Source organism: Calliphora vicina, chromosome 3 (assembly GCF_958450345.1).
Source record: "Calliphora vicina chromosome 3, idCalVici1.1, whole genome shotgun sequence".
Classification (NCBI taxonomy): domain Eukaryota; kingdom Metazoa; phylum Arthropoda; class Insecta; order Diptera; family Calliphoridae; genus Calliphora; species Calliphora vicina.
Window position 1 is genome coordinate 91,029,524 of NC_088782.1, and position 23,173 is coordinate 91,052,696.

General features: G+C 31.7%; 1 protein-coding gene across 1 annotated transcript in view; it reads left to right on the forward strand.

Moving 5' to 3' along the window:
- The first annotated feature begins 1,229 nt into the window (after positions 1-1,229).
- olf413 overlaps positions 1,230-23,173 on the forward strand; it is a 53,090-nt gene continuing 31,146 nt past the window's right edge. The window contains exons 1-4 of the mRNA XM_065504515.1: positions 1,230-1,609; positions 4,540-4,695; positions 16,977-17,252; positions 18,471-18,656. Coding sequence (XP_065360587.1) covers positions 1,265-1,609; positions 4,540-4,695; positions 16,977-17,252; positions 18,471-18,656 — 963 coding nt within the window. The 5' untranslated portion in view covers positions 1,230-1,264. The remainder of the gene's footprint in view (positions 1,610-4,539; positions 4,696-16,976; positions 17,253-18,470; positions 18,657-23,173) is intronic.

Here is a 23,173-nt window from a genome sequence, read left to right on the forward strand (position 1 = left end):
ATGAACAACTATTCTGCATATTTAAGAGCTGTGAGCTGCCGAATGCTGTGATATCACTGAATTTCATAAAACACCAACAACAATAAAATAATAAACCAATACCAATCGAAACAACAAATAGAAAAACTTTCTACACTCGTATGAAAATTCATATTTCTTCTGTAAAGGAGAGTGTTTAAAAACAAAACAAAAACAACAGACACTTAAAATTGTGCTGTTGTACACTTTGCTCCTTGATACGAATATCTGGCAGATACCACCTATATACACACAAACAAACAAAACATAGTTCGGATGGATGTTAAGGAATGATACGGGGCAGAACAATAAGTACAAGGCCAACAAGAAGGAAAATTGTTTTCAACACTCGTACTACAGAAAAACGACGTTAAGCCAGTAGTCAGTCAGTCAGCCAGTCAGCCAGTCAGCTATACAGCAGCTACGTACCCAATTGCCTTGGAAACCAAATAAAAAAAAGTGTGATTTATACGCACATTTTTCTTACACACACGCACACTTGCCCCAAAACACACACAGTCTAAAGTAAATCATTGAATGGTATAGGAATATCTATCTATGTGTGTGTATGTTAGTATCTGTGTTTGTGAATAATTGAACGGTTCTGCGGACAGACAAACAACCGTTTGTTTGATGGTGTGTAAATTTTACGTATGTTTCGACTAACTGCTTTATACAATACCGAACCATACCGTCGTCGTACCACATGAATATTATTCATTGAAACATTTAAAATCTCCAACATTCAAACACACGCACGCAGGCACGAACGTATAAACATAAATACAAGGAGTGAAATTACTAAAGCACTTGTGTTCCAATACATTCAGCCATTCATTGTATGTGTAATTTTCGTATTTGGTGCCTGCTAAAGAGGCTTTACGAGCAATAAATGTCGAGTTAAGTCCTCTACGTCTTCTGCCTAAAGAGGCTGGTCAACCTAAACTATTAATTAAAGGCTACCAAATCTGACGAAAAAACAAGCACACACACAAGCAATTTTCGCACACTATTTAGATTGTACGCACCCAAACAAATTAAACAACAAAAACTAAAAATACTTTTTGTGAAAAACGACAGCAGCAGATCAACAAAATATATGTGAGACCCTACCAACTGCCATCTAAGCAACCCCAAATAGAAAACCCAAAAAAAAAAACAATCACACATACCTATTGAAAAAAACTGACCAACAGTTGAACAGGCAGACGGGCAAGGCAGTCTGTTTGCCAGTTTGTATCACATAATGACCACACCGATGGAAGTGAAATATGCGAGTTTATCGCTGTCATCGTTAATCACATGTTTTATATCCTGCTTTGTACTTGTTAGCTGCCTGCTGGAGAACTTTGTCTCAACGTCAGCTACTGCTACGCCATTGTCAGTGACCGAGGAGGCTTTAAGTTGGGACCATGCCGTCGATTTGAATGAGGATTTTCGCATTTTATGGAAAATCATTAATCAAGATATAACATTTGAAATACAAGCACGTACATTGGGCTATGTAGGCTTCGGATTTTCACCCGATGGTAATATTGCTGGCTCCGATATGGCCATTGGCTGGTTTGACAGAGGCCAAACATACTTTCAGGTAAGTTTATATTTCCATTTACGTTTAATGTTCACATATTCATTCATTCATTCATTCATTCATACTCACTCATTCTTACTATTCATCACCTGTTATTGGCCGGCCGTTTGTCTTAGCTTTAATAGAAATTAGGCAAATAAAGTTATTTTGGGATTTCATTGCAACTGTAACTAAATACTGAAATGTCATAAAATGTTAAATCATTATTTGCCAGAATGGGTCACGGTTAAAATAATATTTGTATGTTATGTTGTTATGAATTTCTATTTTGACGCTTAGCATAATAGTCAAACTCAGAAAATGTAAGTAAAACCTCATAATATGCAATTTAAAAAGTGAAAAAAATAATTTGTTTCAGTCTATGCGAATCAGCTCTTTTACTATAAAAAAATTATAAAAATTTGAGAAAATTATGACTTTAAAAAATTTAATTTGTGGCTGAGGTTTTAATTCCTAAATGACCAGAAAAAATGTTATCATAAATGACAGCTAGCTGGTCTGCTTTTTTTTGTAGTGGGTCAAAGTTTTAGGTTTTTGATCGAGAGAGAAAATCAAAAAAAGTCCTTTCAAAAAGAACATTTCAGGATTTTTGCCTGAAAATCTCAGTATGGATCACCAAAGAACCAAAGTTGTGAATAATGCTCTTTACGCTTAATTAGCAAAATTACACTCCACCTTGGTCTCACATTTTTTAAAAAAAGTTGTCAAATTCAACCGAGGGTTTATATTCAAATAGAGCTATACGACATTTTCTCGAAAATAAGTTTTTTATAGCAACGTATTCCCTGACTAATTTGTCATCTGTCATTTTAATTTAAAAAAAAAAATATTTCCAATGTTTTTTATACCCTTCAGCTTCGTGAGAAGGGTATATATAAGTTTGTCATTCCGTTTGTAATTTCTACATTTTTCATTTCCGACCCTATAAAGTATATATATTCTGGATCCTTATAGATAGCGGAGTCGATTAAGCCATGTCCGTCTGTCTGTCTGTCTGTCTGTCTGTCTGTCTGTCTGTCCGTCTGTCTGTCTGTTGAAATCAATTTTCTGAAGGCCCCAGATATCTCCGGGATCCAAATCTTCAACAATTCTGTCAGACATACTTTCGAGAATTTTGCTATTTAAAATCAGCAAAATCCGTCCATAAATAACGGAGATATGAGCAAAAATCCGAGACAACCTCTGAAAATTTCATCAAAAAACACAATGTATTGCATGCTTTGACAAAAAAACAACAAAACGTATGCTTGGGTGTGCAAGCTTTGTGTATTTGGTTTTTTTTTGTTTTTTGTTTCTTTTGGCGTTGTTGTTGTTTTTTATACAACTAAACGTTTGTTTGGTTGTGTGTTGGTTTTTTTGACAAAAAAGCAACAAAACGTATGTTTTTGGATGTGCAAGCTTTGGGTATTTTGTTTTTTTTTTTGTGTTTTGTTTCTTTTGGCGTTGTTGTTGTTTTTTATACAACTAAACGCTTGTTTGGTTGTGTGTTGGTTTTTTGACAAAAAATCAACAAATCGTATGTTTTAATGTGCATGCTTTGCGTATTGTGTTTCTTTTGGCGTTGTTGTTGTTTTTTATACAATTAAACGTATGTTTGGATGTGTGTTGGTTTCATTGCCTTGCGTATTTTGTTTTTTCTTTTGGTGTTTTGTTTCGTTTGGCGTTGTTGTTGTTTTTTGTGTTCTTGATAAATTTAGGATGCTGTACGCTGAAAGTGGGCAATGTACATACATATGTATATACTAATTATAAAAAATAATAATGCATCCACAACAAAGGTGAGGGGTATATAAGATTCGGCATAGCCGAATATAGCACTCTTACTTGTTTTCTCATAAAATTTGTATTGTGCTATCTAAAACACAATTTATTTTATTTTTTTTTTCATTTTCATTTATTTATTGTATCTTCATTATATAATGAACTAACAATAAGTGGTACAAATCTTATATCTAATAATTATTATTTAATAAGTCCAGCCTATGCCGGGCGAAAAATTTTGTATTCATGGTTGTTTTGGTTAAATTGGCATTCTTCCTTCTAGATTAGGTCTGCTGTGTCCCTCTTTCTTAATAGAGTGTGGCGTCTTTGGATCTTTTCTACATTTGACGCTGAGGCCGTGCCCCAAAACTGTATGCCATAACACCATATCGGTTTTATGATCATGTTATAAAGTAGAAGTTTACAATCTAAACTAAGCGTAGAGTTTCTGCCAATAAGACAATTAATTTGAATTGATTTCAATTTCATTTGAGTCAACTTTGCATCTATATGACTTTTCCATGTAAGGCGACGATCCAGATGTATTCCGAGGTATTTCACTTCCGATTGTTGAATTATTGTTTGGTTATTGATATGAATAGGGGGGCATGATTCTCTATGCAATGTAAATGTTATGTGTGTACATTTTTGCTCATTGTTTTAACCATTTTTCTAAATCAAATATGTGATTTTGTAAGTAACGAAACGCATCTTGAGGGTTTTCAAGAATGCTTAGAATAGCAGTATCATCAGAAAATCATTAAATGGATGCATCTAAAGTTTGAAGACATTCACAATTATAGTACTACAGATATTCGAAAATAACTATTTACTTTGTACACTAATCCAATCCCGCTCATTTCCAGCCAAACTCCGTTTAGTGATAAAAAATTAATTCATACAATGTTTAGATACGTTTATGATTACAGTTCTCCAGATATTCGATATGTTAGTAAATATCATATGAAGTCCTGTAGAACAAATGGATAAAAAAAAATTAAAAACTAAACTAATAAAGTCTATTATATTTATGTGACATAGCCAATATCAGCAATATAACAAAGATGGTTACAACGTTGTGATAATTACCGCATAAACTATTTATCTAGAAGTTTTACATTTAACATGAAAATTCTTTAATTATCGTATATTTTATTTGTTTCCTTTAGGATCGTCATTTAAAACGTAATGGAGATCCAGAACCAATCGTCGACCCCTCACAGGACTACATGCTTATGCTTGGTTATGAAAATAGAACACACACAGTGCTAAGATTTCGTAGAAAACTTGATACTTGTGATAATGTACATGACATAGCAATAACGGTAAGTATTAAAATAACTGTAATACATGATAAATGAATTAAAAAAGTATAAATTAAATAAACAATTTTAAAAATGATGCTCACACCATAACCTTGATTAATGACACATTTTGTGTGCTTTAGTATTTGTTTCAAAAAGTTTTATTTCGTTAAAAACATTGATTAAATGAGTTTCAAAACTTTTCATGCTTTCAAAGTAATGAATTGAGAATTTATTTTAACTTTTAATGTATTACACACACACACACATTCATTCATTTATACTTATCATTGTTCAAGTACTAGGGTATTCAATTATTAGTGTTTTTGTTTTAATCGGTTAATTTGACAAATTAGTATACGAGCTTAGAACGTAACCTGTAATTAATCGAACAATTGTAAATTACTTGCAAAATGGAGTAATATAATTGAATGTTTTGCTGCAGTAGGCACAAAATCAAAGTAATGAAAAAAAGACTTTAAAGCAGAGATATAACTGTTATAAGAAATATTTAAAAAAATTTATCCATAATTGTTATATTGTAGAAATAAAATTTTGTTTCTTTAACTAATTATTATTTTCAATCAAAATAAATTTTGATTTTCTATAAGTGTTATTCAAAATATTTATTTTTTTTTGTTGCTCATAACTTTTATTTTCGATTTATAAAAGTGCAAAGTAAACAAACTTTGTTTACTTTCAAATTTCTTTTTCAGTTGAAAAATATTTCGGTAACTTCTCCTGAAGTATCTCCTCTTCAACCAATATCCGATTTTCTGGTTGGCGAATCTAAATATGTCATCGTTGCTCAGAACATCAATTAGAGAACTTGAAGTGGATTTATCTTCAGAAGATGACGAAGACAATACATCTCGAGAGTTATTAGCAGATATAGCTGAAATAGACAACTTTAAGCCTATGAGACTGGACGTAGAAGCCGATTTGTTACAATATTGGGAAGAGAAAAAGTATACTTTTCCACTTTTACGTAAATTGGTTCATAATGTCCATGCAGTACTGGCTACACAGGATTCTGTGGAAAGAGCATTTTCTGTTTTGCGTCTTTTGTTGAGTGATAAAAGGTGCAATCAAGCGTCTTTTTTGAGACTTTAAAGGTAAAATACAATGTTTGTACTAATAAAATGCAAGCGAGGCGACAAAAAAACTTCTTTTGAATTATGAGCAACGAATAAAACATATTGTTGAGAATAACTCTTATTAGTTAACTTAAAAACATATAAATCGAAAATAAATGTTATGAGCAACGAAAAAAAATAAATATTTTGAATAACTCTTATTTGAAAACGTAAAAATTATTCATTAATTTATGCCTAACTTTTTCAGTCTCAAAAAATTTAATAACAGTTATTATTGGTCTGTTGGTCGCGCTCCTGGTGGGCCAATGAGGTTCAAGCTCAAAACTTAAACTCGACAACACTTCCTTTTTGTGCATGTGTTTTGTTCATTCAAATCGGACTTACCGTTTAGAAGTTACATATTTATTTCCATCTAATTTGTTTCTATACCACTGTGCGCTGGAAACTATTGCTGCTGTAGCTTCTGCCATACAAGTTGATCCTACAGTTTCGAAAACATGTTGAACTGAACATTAGTATCTCAGAAATCCAATTTTGCTTTAAACGGCAATGTCAACAAACAAAATTGTCGAATATGGAGTTACTTTAATTTACATTTATTTACATTCGTTACACTGTATTTATATACATATTATTATACCATTCACCTTCGTACACCCTTCTGTATATAAATTTGTCATTCAGTTTGTAATTTCAAAAAACCTCAAAAAAAGGCTTTTTCGCATCATTTCAAAAAATGTTTTTTTGGTATTTTTATAATATTTGGGTTGAAATCTTCTAGAAACAATCAAGTCAGCAAAATTTTTTTAATTTTTTTATTAATTAAATGGGTTTTAAAAAACTTTGTACTTAACAAAACGTACACCACTAGTATAAAACGAAAAAAAATATTTAATTTCAATGTTTATATATTAGATCAGGATTAAAAACATTAATTTAAAATATTATCGTTAAAAAACGCATAAAAAACATACTTTTTAATATTGTTTTTTAACAAAATGTACTTTTTTTTCTTAATTTTTTAACGACATTAAAATGGTTTTATATCAAACATCCTTAACATTTAATGTGGTGACTTATGGCAGTTATAAATAAAACTCATTTTCCCAAAAATTTTAAATGTGAGAAAAAGTACCATTTGTTGTGAGATTCCTCATATATTATGGATCCTTATAGATAGCGGAGTCGATTAAGCCATGTCTGTCTATCTGTCTGTCTGTCTGTCTGTCTGTCTGTCTGTCTGTCTGTCTGTCTGTCTGTCTGTCTGTCTGTCTGTCTGTCTGTCTGTCTGTCTGTCTGTCTGTCTGTCTGTCTGTCTGTCTGTCTGTCTGTCTGTCTGTCTGTCTGTCTGTCTGTCTGTCTGTCTGTCTGTCTGTCTGTCTGTCTGTCTGTCTGTCTGTCTGTCTGTCTGTCTGTCTGTCTGTCTGTCTGTCTGTCTGTCTGTCTGTCTGTCTGTCTGTCTGTCTGTCTGTCTGTCTGTCTGTCTGTCTGTCTGTCTGTCTGTCTGTCTGTCTGTCTGTCTGTCTGTCTGTCTGTCTGTCTGTCTGTCTGTCTGTCTGTCTGTCTGTCTGTCTGTCTGTCTGTCTGTCTGTCTGTCTGTCTGTCTGTCTGTCTGTCTGTCTGTCTGTCTGTCTGTCTGTCTGTCTGTCTGTCTGTCTGTCTGTCTGTCTGTCTGTCTGTCTGTCTGTCTGTCTGTCTGTCTGTCTGTCTGTCTGTCTGTCTGTCTGTCTGTCTGTCTGTCTGTCTGTCTGTCTGTCTGTCTGTCTGTCTGTCTGTCTGTCTGTCTGTCTGTCTGTCTGTCTGTCTGTCTGTCTGTCTGTCTGTCTGTCTGTCTGTCTGTCTGTCTGTCTGTCTGTCTGTCTGTCTGTCTGTCTGTCTGTCTGTCTGTCTGTCTGTCTGTCTGTCTGTCTGTCTGTCTGTCTGTCTGTCTGTCTGTCTGTCTGTCTGTCTGTCTGTCTGTCTGTCTGTCTGTCTGTCTGTCTGTCTGTCTGTCTGTCTGTCTGTCTGTCTGTCTGTCTGTCTGTCTGTCTGTCTGTCTGTCTGTCTGTCTGTCTGTCTGTCTGTCTGTCTGTCTGTCTGTCTGTCTGTCTGTCTGTCTGTCTGTCTGTCTGTCTGTCTGTCTGTCTGTCTGTCTGTCTGTCTGTCTGTCTGTCTGTCTGTCTGTCTGTCTGTCTGTCTGTCTGTCTGTCTGTCTGTCTGTCTGTCTGTCTGTCTGTCTGTCTGTCTGTCTGTCTGTCTGTCTGTCTGTCTGTCTGTCTGTCTGTCTGTCTGTCTGTCTGTCTGTCTGTCTGTCTGTCTGTCTGTCTGTCTGTCTGTCTGTCTGTCTGTCTGTCTGTCTGTCTGTCTGTCTGTCTGTCTGTCTGTCTGTCTGTCTGTCTGTCTGTCTGTCTGTCTGTCTGTCTGTCTGTCTGTCTGTCTGTCTGTCTGTCTGTCTGTCTGTCTGTCTGTCTGTCTGTCTGTCTGTCTGTCTGTCTGTCTGTCTGTCTGTCTGTCTGTCTGTCTGTCTGTCTGTCTGTCTGTCTGTCTGTCTGTCTGTCTGTCTGTCTGTCTGTCTGTCTGTCTGTCTGTCTGTCTGTCTGTCTGTCTGTCTGTCTGTCTGTCTGTCTGTCTGTCTGTCTGTCTGTCTGTCTGTCTGTCTGTCTGTCTGTCTGTCTGTCTGTCTGTCTGTCTGTCTGTCTGTCTGTATGTATGTATGTATGTATGTCTGTCTGTCTGTCTGTCTGTCTGTCTGTCTGTCTGTCTGTCTGTCTGTCTGCTTAAATCAAGACCCCAGAAATCTTCGGGATCCAAATCTTCCATAATTCTGTCAGACATGCTTTCGAGAACTTTTCCATTTACAATAAGCAAAATCGCTGAGACCTATATCTGGACTAAGTCATTAATATAGACAATATGGATATCTGATGATAGATATTTCAAAGACCTTTGCAACGACGTATATAATGCCATAGTAAGTTAGACCTACAATGGGTCAAAATCGAAAAAAAAAATTAAAATTTAAAAATTTAAATAAAAATTGAAGAAAAAAATTTCACAAAAAATGAAAAAAAAAATTTGGAAAAAAAAATCGAGTGTTTTATTGTATTCAATACAATAGTGTAAGCTTGTTGTTGGCAATTTTCATACAAAAATTACACTTTTATTTTATATGTTTTTAAAAAGTTGTATTGGTTTACACTTTACAGCTATAAATTTGTTTATATTTCTCTGAGCTCACATAGTACCCGTATATGTATGTGAGAGAGTAATTTGAAAAAATTGAGAGTCGGACTACATGTTATACATACTACTCTTTCAAAAACATTCATACAATATACAATGGGTGATCACAAACTAATAAACAAAAGGTGTATTTAATACAAGATACATGATACAAAATGTTGTGAATTCAGCAATTGATTCTGATTATGCTAATTTGAAAATTAGTGATGTAATAACGAACATAAACGGGTTTAAAAATCAATGTGACCTAGTGTATACATTCTTCGTATCATCATTTTTGACCTAAATTAATCGAGTAACCGTATAACGTTTCACTTATTGAAAACACTATCAAATACAAATTCATACTTAGAAATGTACATATGTAAAAATAGATGTACATTAGGGTGGCCCTTAATAAGCAAAAGCTGTATTTTTGCCAGTCTCACCGATTTACCTAAAATTTTTTAGGATGATTTTTTACCAGTGTTCACCAAATTGGGGGTGAGACTGGCAAAAATTCAACTTCTGTTTATTAAGGGTCACCCTAATGTACATACATATAAAGTAAAACAACTTTAACAACCTTCATGCATACTAAGACTAAGAGATTAAATCAAATATAATTAATAAAAAAAGCAATGATATGTGTCAACATTAATATTTGAAATAGGCTAAATCGCATGTTTACATAATTTATCATGTTTGTAGTACTATTACTTATTGTTACTATAAATACACACTCGTACATAAATACTCGAAAAATTTACCTTATAAATAGAGACAGGGTTGCCAGGTACTTATCATTGTTGTCCTTAACAAAAATGATAAAATTGTCGATATGGGACGACAATGGATTATGTTATATTCCATACATAATGACATCGATAGGCCTTTCAAACAAATAAAAACAATTTCGATGATATTTCACGCACACTTTGGTTTATTTAAATTTAAAAATAGAAAGCGCTTAATGAAAGACCCTTAACATATCAATATAATAGACCAATATACCCAGAGAAAAAATGAACACATCCGTATACGATTTGACACCATTCGGTGTCAATAGTGTATCAATAGTGTACACGAACGGTGTCAATTTGACAACGAAAATATGACACCATTCAGTTGCCGAATTGACACCATCCGTTGTAGATTTGACCCCGTTCGTGTACGATTTGACACCAGACCGTTGTCAATTTGATACCGCACCGTTGTCAATTTTAAACCATATGTTGTGGATTTGATACCGTTCGTGTACGATTTGGTAATTGAAATAAATAATAATTCCTTTATGTTTTACATTTATTTTTAAATACAATACGAATAAATACTTAAATATAAAATACATATAAATTTCATGTTTAAATGTGGCAAAACATTGGTGGCAATTGTCGGAGTTCCTGTATGTGAAATTTCAAATAGCATCCCTAATTGTGGCACTGCTTCCACCGGTCATCATTCTAAAAAATAAAACAAATACTTATTGTATTCTACATTGCTGATAATTATATATATAGCTCTACTTTCCTTTTAAATGTACAAAAACTGTATGTTTATTGTTTCCAGGAATTTTTGGAGTTGTATGTCGTCGGTGGATTCGGTGATCTTCTCATTTCTTGCACTGCCTGGATCTTCATCTTCATCTGCATCAACACAAATTCACTATTAAACACAATTACACTTTCTTTTATACATATTTTCACTTTTTTAATGTAAATAAAATTTAAAATTCACTTAGCAGAGCAAAAGTTTCGCCGCAACACTTTGACAATAACTTGTCAGCAACTCACGTTGAGATGCGTCGGCGATTAATTTAACAACATTGCGTTGTCGATTCGTACCCATTTTTTACAAATTGTAAACTTACGGTGTCGAAAAAAAGTGCCAAAAGGGTCAAAATGACACCAACCGTTGTCTTATCCTTATTTCATTATCCCCATAAAATATTTTAAATTATCCCCATAAGTCTTTGAAAGTCCACATCTTTGGGGACAAATTCCCAAGAATGGCATGTCTGCATTGATAATATCGTCGAAGCACTAAGAAATTTCCGCATGTGTTTTTATACCCTCCACCACCATAAGTGGTGAATGAGGGTTTGTCATTCCGTGTGTAACATTGAGAAATATTCACCTGAGACCCAACAAAGTATATATATTATTGATCCTTATGAAATTCTAAGTCGATTGAGCCATGTCCGTCTGTCTGTCCGTCTGTGTAAAACACGCTCACGTCCAAAATACGCAAACAAACTTAGTAGAGTTGCAAGAAAAATGTTTATTATTGTCCTAAGCAGTTTGGTATTGAAAATCAGCGAAATCGGTACAGTGGAACCAAAGTTATGAATTAAAATGTGGTACAAATTCCTGCCTACAGAATAGGAATATCCATCGAAAATTCAGCAAAAATAAGTTTCGAGTTAAAAAAAAATATATTACAAAATTGTTCGTGGATTGGCCCATATTTGACCATAGCCCCCATATCAAGTACACTTCCGAAAATCTCTTAATCTCCCCTATAAGGCCCATTTCCAAAAAAGATATTAACCTTAAAAAATATTTAAAACATATCGATATCAAAATGAAATTACGCACAGATCAGTAATTTGTATCCAGTAATCATACTTCTGAATTTTGTGAATATCGGTCCATATTTAACCATAGCTCTCATATAAGTTCCACTCCCGAAAATCACTAAAATCCTCATAAATGTCTTACAAATATAGTTATCATGTTGAAATTCGAAACAAATTTATTCAATATATACAAAAATCGATGTACCAAATCGATTATGATGATAGACCCATAATTCGTCATATATAGGCTATAGCCTCCATATAAGAACCACTTCAGAAAAACCTGGACAAATATCCAAAAAAATCTATACTGAACCAAAATTTTACACCGATCAGCAATTTGTATCCAAGAATCGTACTTTTTTAAATATTGGTCCATAATTCGGCATAGCTCCCATATAAGGTCCACTCTTGTTAATAGCGTTGTTTATATGAAATTCTACAAAAATAGCCCTCAAATACTTATTACCATAATAGGTCATAGCATCCATTTATTAAACCAAAATAGTACACAGATCAGTAATTTGTATCACCTTCGTGAAAAGGGTATATATAAGTTTGTCATTCCGTTTGTTATTTCTACATTTTTCATTTCCGTCCCTATAAAGTATATACAGTGAGTGTCACTCAAAATCTTACAACATATTTTTTTTTAAAATATTATGAAATTATACAGGCAATAATAGGAGATTATATAAAAATTAAAAGTCATTTTATTAATTGAAACAAAAAATATGTATTTCAACAAAAAAGTTAACAAAACCTCAATTCCTTAAAAAAATATTGATGAAAATTAAAGAACATCACAAAATTCATATTTCAATTAAATTCGTACACTTATATTAAATTATAATTAAAACTTTAAAAATTAAAAAAAATGTTAATATTAAATAATCCTAATACTTTGTAGGGTATCATTTGCTATTTTTAGTGCCTCTACGATTTTAAATGAAGCGTTGATATTCTGGGCACTGACAGTCTTACCCAATTTTTTTATTTGTGGATAAGGGCCAATTTTCTGATATGTAATAGCACACACAATATAAAAATAGCATTTTAAAATATTTCCAAAACATCAACATTCTAAAACTAATGAATACAATTTGACTACGATGGTGTACGATTTTAAGTGACATTCACTGTATATTCTGGATCCTTATAGATAGCGGAGTCGATTAAGCCATGTCCGTCTGTCTGTTGAAATCAATTTTCTGAAGGCCCCAGATATCTCCGGGATCGAAATCTTCAACAATTCTGTCAGACATCAGCAAAATCCGTCCATAAATAACGGAGATATGAGCAAAAATCCGAGACAACCTCTGAAAATTTCATCAAAAAACACAATGTATTGCATGCTTTGACAAAAAAGCAACAAAACGTATGTTTTTGGATGTGCATGCTTTATTTTGTTTTTTTTTTGTGTTTTGTTTCTTTTGGCGTTGTTGTTGTTTTTTATACAACTAAACGTTTGTTTGGTTGTGTGTTGGTTTTTTTGACAAAAAAGCAACAAATCGTATGTTTGGATGTGCATGCTTTGCGTATTTTGTTTTTCTTTTGTGTTTTGTTGATTTCATTGGCTTGCGTATTTTGTTTTTGTTTTTTCTTTTGGTGTTTTGTTTCGTTTGGCGTTGTTGTTGTTTTTTGTGTTCTTGATAAATTTAGGATGCTGTACGCTGAAAGTGGGCAATGTACATACAGTCAGCGTCTAAAGAAAGTGTACAACTTGTTTTTACATTTAAAACATTTTATTTACATATTAAAAAACTATTTGTTCTCCAGTTCTAGTATATTTAACAAAACATTTAATTGTTCTCTTGCAATATATAAACACAAAACTAAACTAGTTCAACTGCAACAAAAACAGTAACAACAAAACCAAAAATACTCCATTTTTAACGCGTCAAAAGAAAGTATACAGTTTAGGGAAATTAGAAGAAAAAACGTGTTTAGTATTTTATTTGACATCTTTTGGGTTTTAAAACAGTTTCAAGCCTCCTTGGCATTGTTTCTACCAATTTTTATGTCACCGATGTTGGGATGTTGAACCACTCTTCCTGCAGGATTTCGTGTAGAGAGTCATTGCTGGTAATATTTCATTTTCTGATCTGTCTGTCCAAATGCTAACACAGATGTTCAATGGGATTAATGTTCGGTGACTGTGGGGGTTGTTCCAGTTATTTCGATGTATGATACAACAACCATTCTTTAACAAGTTAAGAAGTATGCTTCGGATAGTAGTCCTGTTGGAAGATCCAGGTTCGGTCTAGATTTAATTTTCTAATGATGGGTTCCATATTTTCTATAAGAATGTTTAGGTAATCGGTTTTGCTCATCAAACTATCAATAAATATGAGTTTTCCCATGCCACTTGCCGCCATACACCCCCACACCATCACCTAACCACCACCATGCTTTACGGTGGATAGTAAATTTTTTGGTCGAACTCTTGATTTTTGCTTCTCCAAATTTTACTCCTTTTTTTACTTCCGAAAATCTCAAACTTGCTTTCGTCCGTAAACAGCACATTAAACAATTTTCTTGGTTTTTATACCTGTTTGCGAATTCTCGAAGTCGCTCTTTATTTCGTTTGGAAATGTGGGGTTATTCTCTCGGAACTCCACCATATAGAGCATTTGGGTGTAGCGCTCGGCGAACCGTACTGTTACTAACTCTCACTCCAGACGAATCTGTTAATTCTTCGCATAATTTTACTGCACTTACTGTGAATACTTTCTTCACTGCTCTCACAATCGATCGTATTTCAAGGTTGTTAAGGCGTTTTGGTGTTCCGGCACGTTGCTGATCTTCTAAAATTCTAAATTTTTTTGTTTGTCTATAATTTTTTTTACAGTATTATGGCTTCTTCCTATTATAGAGGAGATTTCACGTGACGATTTGCCTTCATTTTTAAATTTTATGACTTACTTTCTTGTTTCAATTGCAGTTTGTTTTCCCATTTTGGTTTTAAAGTTCTCGCGATCAAACAAGAAAAGCTACTATCTTAAAATCTCATGAGACTAGCAGCAAGATCCACAAAAAATTATAATCTAGGCAAAAATAAAGAATAACAATATATTTTTTTATGTAGCTAGAAAAATCTTATTGCAATTCTAAATGTGTACACTTTTTTCTGACGCGTTAAAAATGGAGTATTTTTGGTTTTGTTGTTACTGTTTTTGTTGCAGTTGAAATAGTTTAGTTTTTTGTTTATATATTGCAAGAGAACAATTAAGTGTTTTGTTAAATATACTAGAACTGGAAAAAAATTGTTTTTTAATATGTAAATAAAACGTTTTAAATGTAAAAACAAGTTGTACACTTTCTTTTGACACTGACTGTACATATATACTAATTATAAAAAATAATAATGCATCCACAACAAAGGTGAAGGGTATATAAGATTCGGCATAGCCGAAGATAGCACTCTTACTTGTTTATACTCTGTTTCTTCACTTGATGTTAAAAGGTTAAAATGTTGATCCAAACGTATTAACTAATTATTAAGTATATAAATAGTTAAATTTCACACGTTCTAATAGGAATTTCAGTTATAAATTGCTGAATTAGATAAACATTTTTGTACATTTGAAATAAAATATGTTCTGCGTAAATTAGTCTTTCTAACAATTGTTATATTATTTCAGTTGTTATACCATCATATTTATGTGGAGGGTATTTAAGATTCGGCACGGCCGAATATAGTACTCTCACTTGCTTTAACTGGAGCGTTAAACTGCGCTATAAACTGTGGCATAATACACATTAATCTTTTTAATAACTTTGAAACCAATTTGAAAAAAATTTGGTAGGTAAATGGACGATAAAATTTACTGGTGGTCGAATAAACAATTGTTTAAAAATTACAAATACATACAAAAACGTATTTTGTTTAAGCAATGACGATATATACATTTTAATTTCCCTAAGTTGTTGTCATTAATAAAACTTATATAATTTTGAAATAAATCTAAAAATGCGATTTTATTGAAAATAAACATTATCAATACAGTATTTACTAGGGTATTTAATTAATCGGGTTTCTGGTTTAATAATTAATCGGGGTTTAGATTTAATCGGTTAATTTTTGATAAAACCATTTTGGTTAAATTATTTTGATAAAACCATTTTTGTTAATACTGCATTACTACGTATTAATTTTTATATTTATTTCAAAGACTATTTTTTTCTTTAAAGAAAATTTCCAAAAAAATTTATTTATTTAAGAAAATGTTCAAAATTATATAATTTTTGTGTTAATTTTTTTTATTATTTCAATTATTTGAATGTTAAGGGGTTTTTTATACAGGCGGATAACTTTAAATTCAAATAAAATAGATAAAAAAGTTGCGAAAAATATTTTACGCAACTTTCATTAAAATCGGCGAAAAGAATATATCATTTAGAAATTCTAAATTAAACAAGTAAAAGAGCTACACACCGTTACAAAAGTATACATAAGATCGATTTATTGGGCTTTTTTAAACATACATATATTATATAAAAATACAAGGCATTCACTCACTCACCAAGTCACTGATGAGTCAGTGAATAAGTCGATAGTATGTATACTTTTGTAACGGTGTGTATATTCGGATATGCCGAATCTTATATACGCTTCACCAAATTATACTTCAAAATAAAAATTTGAAATATTTTTAGATAAACTAAATTTATTTTTTTTTTTCAAAGTTGTTTTTCTAATTTCGTGGAAAAAAAATTTTCGAATTGTTTTTAAAAAAAAAATATTTTTTTTAATTTTTATTTTTTTTTTGTTTAGCGAAAATGAATTTGTTAAAAAAAAATTAGGGTTAAAAAATATTTTTTCCTATTTTGACCCATTGGACCTACAAACTTACTATAATCTTATATACGTCGTTGCAAAGGTCTTTGAAATATCTATCATTAGATATCCATATTGTCTATATTAATGACTTAGTAATCCAGATATAGTAGGTCAAAAATCGAGGTTGTCTCAGCCATTTGTGGACCGATTTTCTCGATTTTAAATAGCAACCGAGCCGGAAGAATTCCGGAGATATTGATGTATGAATCATGTATGTAAGTTATTTGGAGGCTTCGAAAAGTTGATTTCAACAGACAGGCGGACAGTCAGACGGACATGGATTAATCGACTCCGCTATCTATAAGGATCCAGAATATATATACTTTATAGGGTCGGAAAATTATATTGTGGAAATTACAAACGGAAAGACAAACTTATATATACCCATCTCACGAACGTGAAGGGTATAAAAAATGACCGTCAACTTTTAAAATCACGAAAAATACAGTCAAAATAAGGGTAATTTTGATACTCAATAAAAACATACATATTCCAAAAAAATATTTCATATAAATTGTTCTTAAAAAAAATTATATGGTAATTTTTTTTTAATTCATAACTTATTTGTTTTATATTTTAATAGAATGATACAATGCGAGTTCTATTCATGTATAACGAAAAGGATCCACCACATGGGTCAGTGGGGTCTAGTCCACTACCAAATGCAGAATTATCGTTTCATCCATATCGACCAATGGTGCTGACACAACGTCCACATATACACTATCGACATTTAGAACATGTTCGCATACTAGAACTACGAAATGAAGATGTTGAACTTCCGAGATTTGATGACTCGTTAATTTGGTGTAAAATGTTTAAATTGGACGATATGAAGCATAAACATCATCTAATTAGGGTATGTATTTACATCCAACAAATATGTATGAGTTCATACATTAGAATGGCTCAAACACAAAGTACATAGCAAAAGTCAATTTACCTAAAATTATGAAAGGCGCTGTTAATCGTAATGTCCTGATCAAATTTCAACATATACCATAGATCTCAGAATAAATAGTTACAAAAAGTACATTTTTTTTAATTTTGTAAAATAGTTATGTAAACGATGCAAAGGAAATTTTTGTCTGAAAAAGAGCAGGCTACATTATTTTACAAATTGTTATTCATTTACAGTAAAATGGACATTATATCGATTTAAGCTATCGGATTATGATGATATGTACATATCATCATTATCTGAGGCTAAGGATTTTTTTCTGATAACGGCAACATATACTACGCGAACGTACACCATGATCCAAATGTAATACTGTATTGAAATTTGGACTAAATATTTCGGATTATAAATCTTTTCATAATTTTAGGTACAGTAGCGCATAAAAAGTTCATTTCAGACACTCCAAAGTACATTGAGTGTTTTTTTTTTAAAATTCAGAGGATTATATGTCGGAATAATATGACACTTGATATAATCCTACAACGCTGAACATTTTAATCAAATTGAATATAGTTAGCCTGTTCGAACTGGGCTAATTATGTACCAAAGTTAATACAAAATTAATTTCAAATATCCATCTGACCATAACTTCAAAATTACAGAACATTATTCATTCTTTGAGTAGTATTCCTCTAAAAATGTTTTCTAAGGAACTCTCTATTGAACATGCTTTTACGAGATATAATAAGAAAAAATCATTAGAACCATACCATGCAAAAATTATTAATATGATCAGATTTCACACAAATTTCCAGCGCTATTTTAAATTAGAATACAAGTTTAAAAACTCCCTAATGTCCATTCCATGAATTAAAAAAAATAACAACAATAAAAGCGTTTCAAATGTTCCATTAAGTCATTAATTGCACTGCAATTGCAACTTACAAATCATGCTAAATCATCTATTCAACCATCTCCATCTGTCCATGCAAACGCATACAGAAACGATGAATGTACAACATCATTTGGATTTTTTGTTCATCTCTTTTTTTTCATCTTTATGTACATTTTGCTGGTTTCAAAATCATTTTGCTTTTTCCTCTATCTCCATTTTATGTGCTGTTTTAGATTTTTTTTTAAATTTTTGTTTATTTTTTATTTCTCTTTTGATATTAGTATGAACCCATATATGATTCTCCATCCAGTGTCCATTACTTACAACGCATAACTCTAAGAGAATGCCATGGTATGCATCAGGAACTGGAGGAAATGGCACGCGAGCAAGGAAGACAGTGTATGGGTGCCCGTGATATTCCATTAGCATGTAATGCTATAGTTGCCTCGTGGTCACGAGGCTCTAATGTAAGTACATTTTTCTATCATCAAACTTAACAAATCGAAAACAAAAACAACAAAGTATTCAATATTCTCGAACGTACTGCAAAATATGTACATTAGGGTAGCACCATTTATATAAAGCCGAAAAACGAAGTTAGAAAAACCAGTATCAACTTCCCTAACTATAAGTATCCACAATAGGCCGGGTCGAATTGTATGGACGATAAAAGAGTAAAAAATCGTATAGCAGAAACGCAATCTACGGAAAATTCTAAGAAAGTTTCCTCAAGAAACCATAGGTCAAAATGAAATCCTATCTTGCGCATTTCGACTTTTATCCATCGACCCAGGATATTTTTAAATAAATCGACCCAGCCTAATCCACAATATATATGTGAAAAAACACAATTTTGTTCCTGTTTGAGTAATTTTGTGTATGAACAAAAATTAGTATTTCAGTGTGAATTTTCAAAAGCTATCGCGGTTTAGAAATATATATTTTTTTAAATTTTATACAATATTTCGAGATAATTTAAATGATAACTTAATAGCATCAGCATGAAGCAAATATTTTTCAACTTCAAATATTTTTCAATTCGGTATCTATTGGAGATATTTTTGCAAAATTTCACATGGTTCGAGCTGAGGTGTTTTCGAGTTGATTTACATTTGTTAAGCTTCCTAATGGGGGCCAGTGCGTTTCTAAACCACTGTGCTATGTTACAATATATTATTCCCATTTATGTTAGTTTAAAGAAGTAAATTAAAATATACGGTATTTATAAGACTTCTTTTTACTTTTCGGATAAGAGTCTATGCCATTTAATAATGGAAATTATTAAATTTCTATCAAAGTACACATTATATCGCGACTACGTGGCGTGCGCGAGTTATCTCGTTCGTTCGATTTAACCATTTTAAAAATTTTTCTTTGGGGTTACCTTAAATACCTTGTCTATGCTTATAAGTCAACACAGCGCACAGTGGATTAGAAACTTTTTTTTTAAATAATTCGGTATCTTGGGAGGTATTATTACGAAATTTCACACGCGAAATATTGTCCGATTCTTACAATTTCCTACAAAGCTCGTTTATTTATCATAAAAATAAAAAAGACAAAATTTCATGGAATTATCTGTAATATATTTTAAGAAAATATCAAAATAATTGCGAAAAAAGTCAATTTTTTAAGATAAATTGTGAGGCAACAATTTGATACATAACTCTGGTTCAACTGGACCGATTTTCTGATTTTCTATACCAAACTGTTTAGGGCAATGATACACAGAGAAAACAAATTCGTATGCACAACCGAATTTGGCGAAAATCGAATTTTTTCGGTTGCATCACATAACTCGATTCAGACTACTGTTTATATGGTACTCTATAAACAGTAGTCAGGCGATTTTTTAAAAAATTTGAGACCTGAGGTGACCAACTTTGAGGGGCACGCACTGGCCCCCATTAGCGCTAGGAAGCTGAACAAACGTAAATCGACTCGAAAACACCTCAGCTCAAAACATGCGCAATTTCGTAATAATATCTCCAACAGTTCCCAAGATACCGAATTATTTCCAAAAATAAAAAGTTTTTAAACCACTGTGCAACGTTAGAAGAGTTGCAAAATTCCTGTGATTTGGACAAAGTTTGAAGCATTTGAAATTATAGTTATACTCCCACTAATCCAATGCCAAATAAAACCAAATAAATCGTACAAAATTGTAAAGCTCTCACAATTACAGTTCGTAAGCTATACGCTAAAAACTATTAACTTTATATGGGATGTGCCACGCCTACTTGATATTCCCTAAGTGGTAAATACTTACAATCATGATTGTTATACCAATATGTCAGGTATAGTCCTGGTACAGCTGCTATTGGAAATCGAGAAAATCTGCCCGCAAACAGCTGAAATATAGTACAAATCCGCGAATAACTCAATTTTCTTTTTTCAAATTTTAACAAACTATTTTTTTCAACTAAATTTTTTGACCAACATCTTTTTTTTCACGCTAATGTTTTTTCTCTAAAATTTGTATTTAATATTTATCTAAATGTAGACTTTGGTGGAGGGAAACTTAATAAAATTTATGTTTTATGTTATTAATTGTATCTTTTGTATGAATTTATGTATATAAGTGAATATTTTAGTTTTGGCCAAAAAAAGTGGCTCGCCAGATCTATGTGCAACGCCCACTGCCCAAATTCTCAGCGAGTTGTTAAGTTTTCCCTAATTTATTTGACACATAAAAAACATCAGGTAGACATGTTATATATCAATGGATAGAGGATTTTGTCTACTTTTCAAAAATATATATAACTTTTGACAATTAAAATATTCATGGAATACTTTTTTGAAAAATATGGCAAAAAATGCTTTTTATTGAATTTTGCATAGATACAAATTTTTTCAAATTGAAATAAAATTTTTATTTATCAATATTTTTTAATGAAATTGCACAGTTATGTAGATTTTTCTATTTAAAATGGAAAAGTAAAAACAATTCCCAAAAAAATCTTGAAAAATCCAAAAAATAGGATTTTTTTTCCGAAAAATCGCCTTTTTTAATTTTTTTTATATTCAAATGCATGCAACTTTGGACTCAGTCATGATTTTTAAACACTTCTTTCTTTATTTGATATATAGATCTATTGTTAATCCTATAAAAGAAAAATGGATAAAATCGGAGAATATTTGGAACCGCGGTCACCAAAAAACTGGTGTAGGGTGGGTAAAAATGTTGAAAATTAAATTTTCAAATGCGAATATCTCCTAAGCTATAAGAGATAATTGATAGCTCTTTAAATCGGAACACAAACGAAGAAATAGGATAATTTTAAAAATTAAACATACCCGAGGTGTCCTATTTTGGGAACCCCTGGTCCCCCTCCTGGTGGGGTCATGAGGTCCAAAGGGTTTAGAATTTACAGATTTATTTCCCTCTTTTTTTATTCTCATACCACTGTGCGTCAGTAAATTTGAAGACCTTATGAATGTAAAATCATCTCTTAGGAATAAGTAAAACACAGTTTAAATGCTTTGGAATATATCGATTTTTTTTTGTTTTTATAAAACTAGACATTGAAAATTATCGTTTACTTGGTGTATTTGTAGGACATGTAGAAAACAAAGTATTCAGGCTTTCTAGGTCACTTTTGAGATTTTCTAAATATAAAAAGTCTTCTAAAATAGTTGAAGTATTTGTTTTAATGGATTTTGAATATTTTTTAAAGTTTTTATACACTAAAACTCATAAACCAATCATGGACCAACCTAATACACTACTACTATGTATGTAGGTATGCATGTAATATAAAAATATTTTTATGGAATTCCGCCCTTGCTATTATATTGTATAAGTACATACATACATATGCATATTAGGGTGGTCCATAAATTATATTTTTTCGAAATTCCATACTCCCAAAGTCTATAATTGTTATACTTCATTTATATACAAAATTTAAATAAAATCAGACAACTTATAAAGGTAAATTTTAGTTGAAATTTCGTGTTTTGGATTGAGATGAACAATCCTCTTTTAAGGATCACCCTAACGAATATGTTCATTCATAGAGCATCTACTTTGTAAAATTATGGTACATTTCTTTGAAGAGAAGTTTGTGAAATCATCATGACAAATAGCTTTTATAAACGAAGGATTCCACGTTTATTCTTATCTCATTCTAAGTAACTATGAATTATACTGCACGCAAAGCAAATATAAAATACACTTAATTATAAATTAAATTACAAATAATGGCTACCGATTCGAAGAGTTTAAAGGGTAAAGATAATTGTGTCCGGATTTAAATTGTTAACAACATTTATATAAATTTCCAAAATGGTTAGTAATTGTCGTACAATTCATTTATTGTTAACTAGCAGTTTCTAAATTCCAAGGGTGTATGTGACAATTTGAGTGAACATTTTAGATGTACGTAATTATTTTTATATCAGTAATTAGTAAAGTTAGTCCAGTAGATCCAGACTTATGAACCAAAATATGACACAATTCCCACAAAAGTTGACTTTTTTAAAAACAATTTTACTATTTTCTTTGAATTTATAGCTGACAATAAAATTAAATGTTACATACGTCATTCAAACTCTGTAACTCTGCTAACCCCAATACAAATATGTTCCCGGAATATAGATCTAAGAACCGCCTAGAGAATAGCTGAATCCATGCAATACTCAGCAAAAATTAATTTCATGTAAAAAGAAATCATAAAACAATATTTTGTTTGGATCATTCCATATTTGATCATAACCGGACACTTTCAAATAATATTCCTCTTTCGAAAATCGCTTAAGTACGCATAAATCTCTTATAAACATCGTTATCAAGTTAAAAGTAGACATAAATAATCCTTATATACAGTTTGTCAAAAAATTCTTTGCACATAGAGAAAAAATAACAAAATTTCAAAGAAAACATTAATTACTAATATAAATAATCAAATTCTTTATTATTTTCAACACAGTTTTTATAAACATATGTTTATTAATATAATAGATAACAAAAAAATCAATTTCA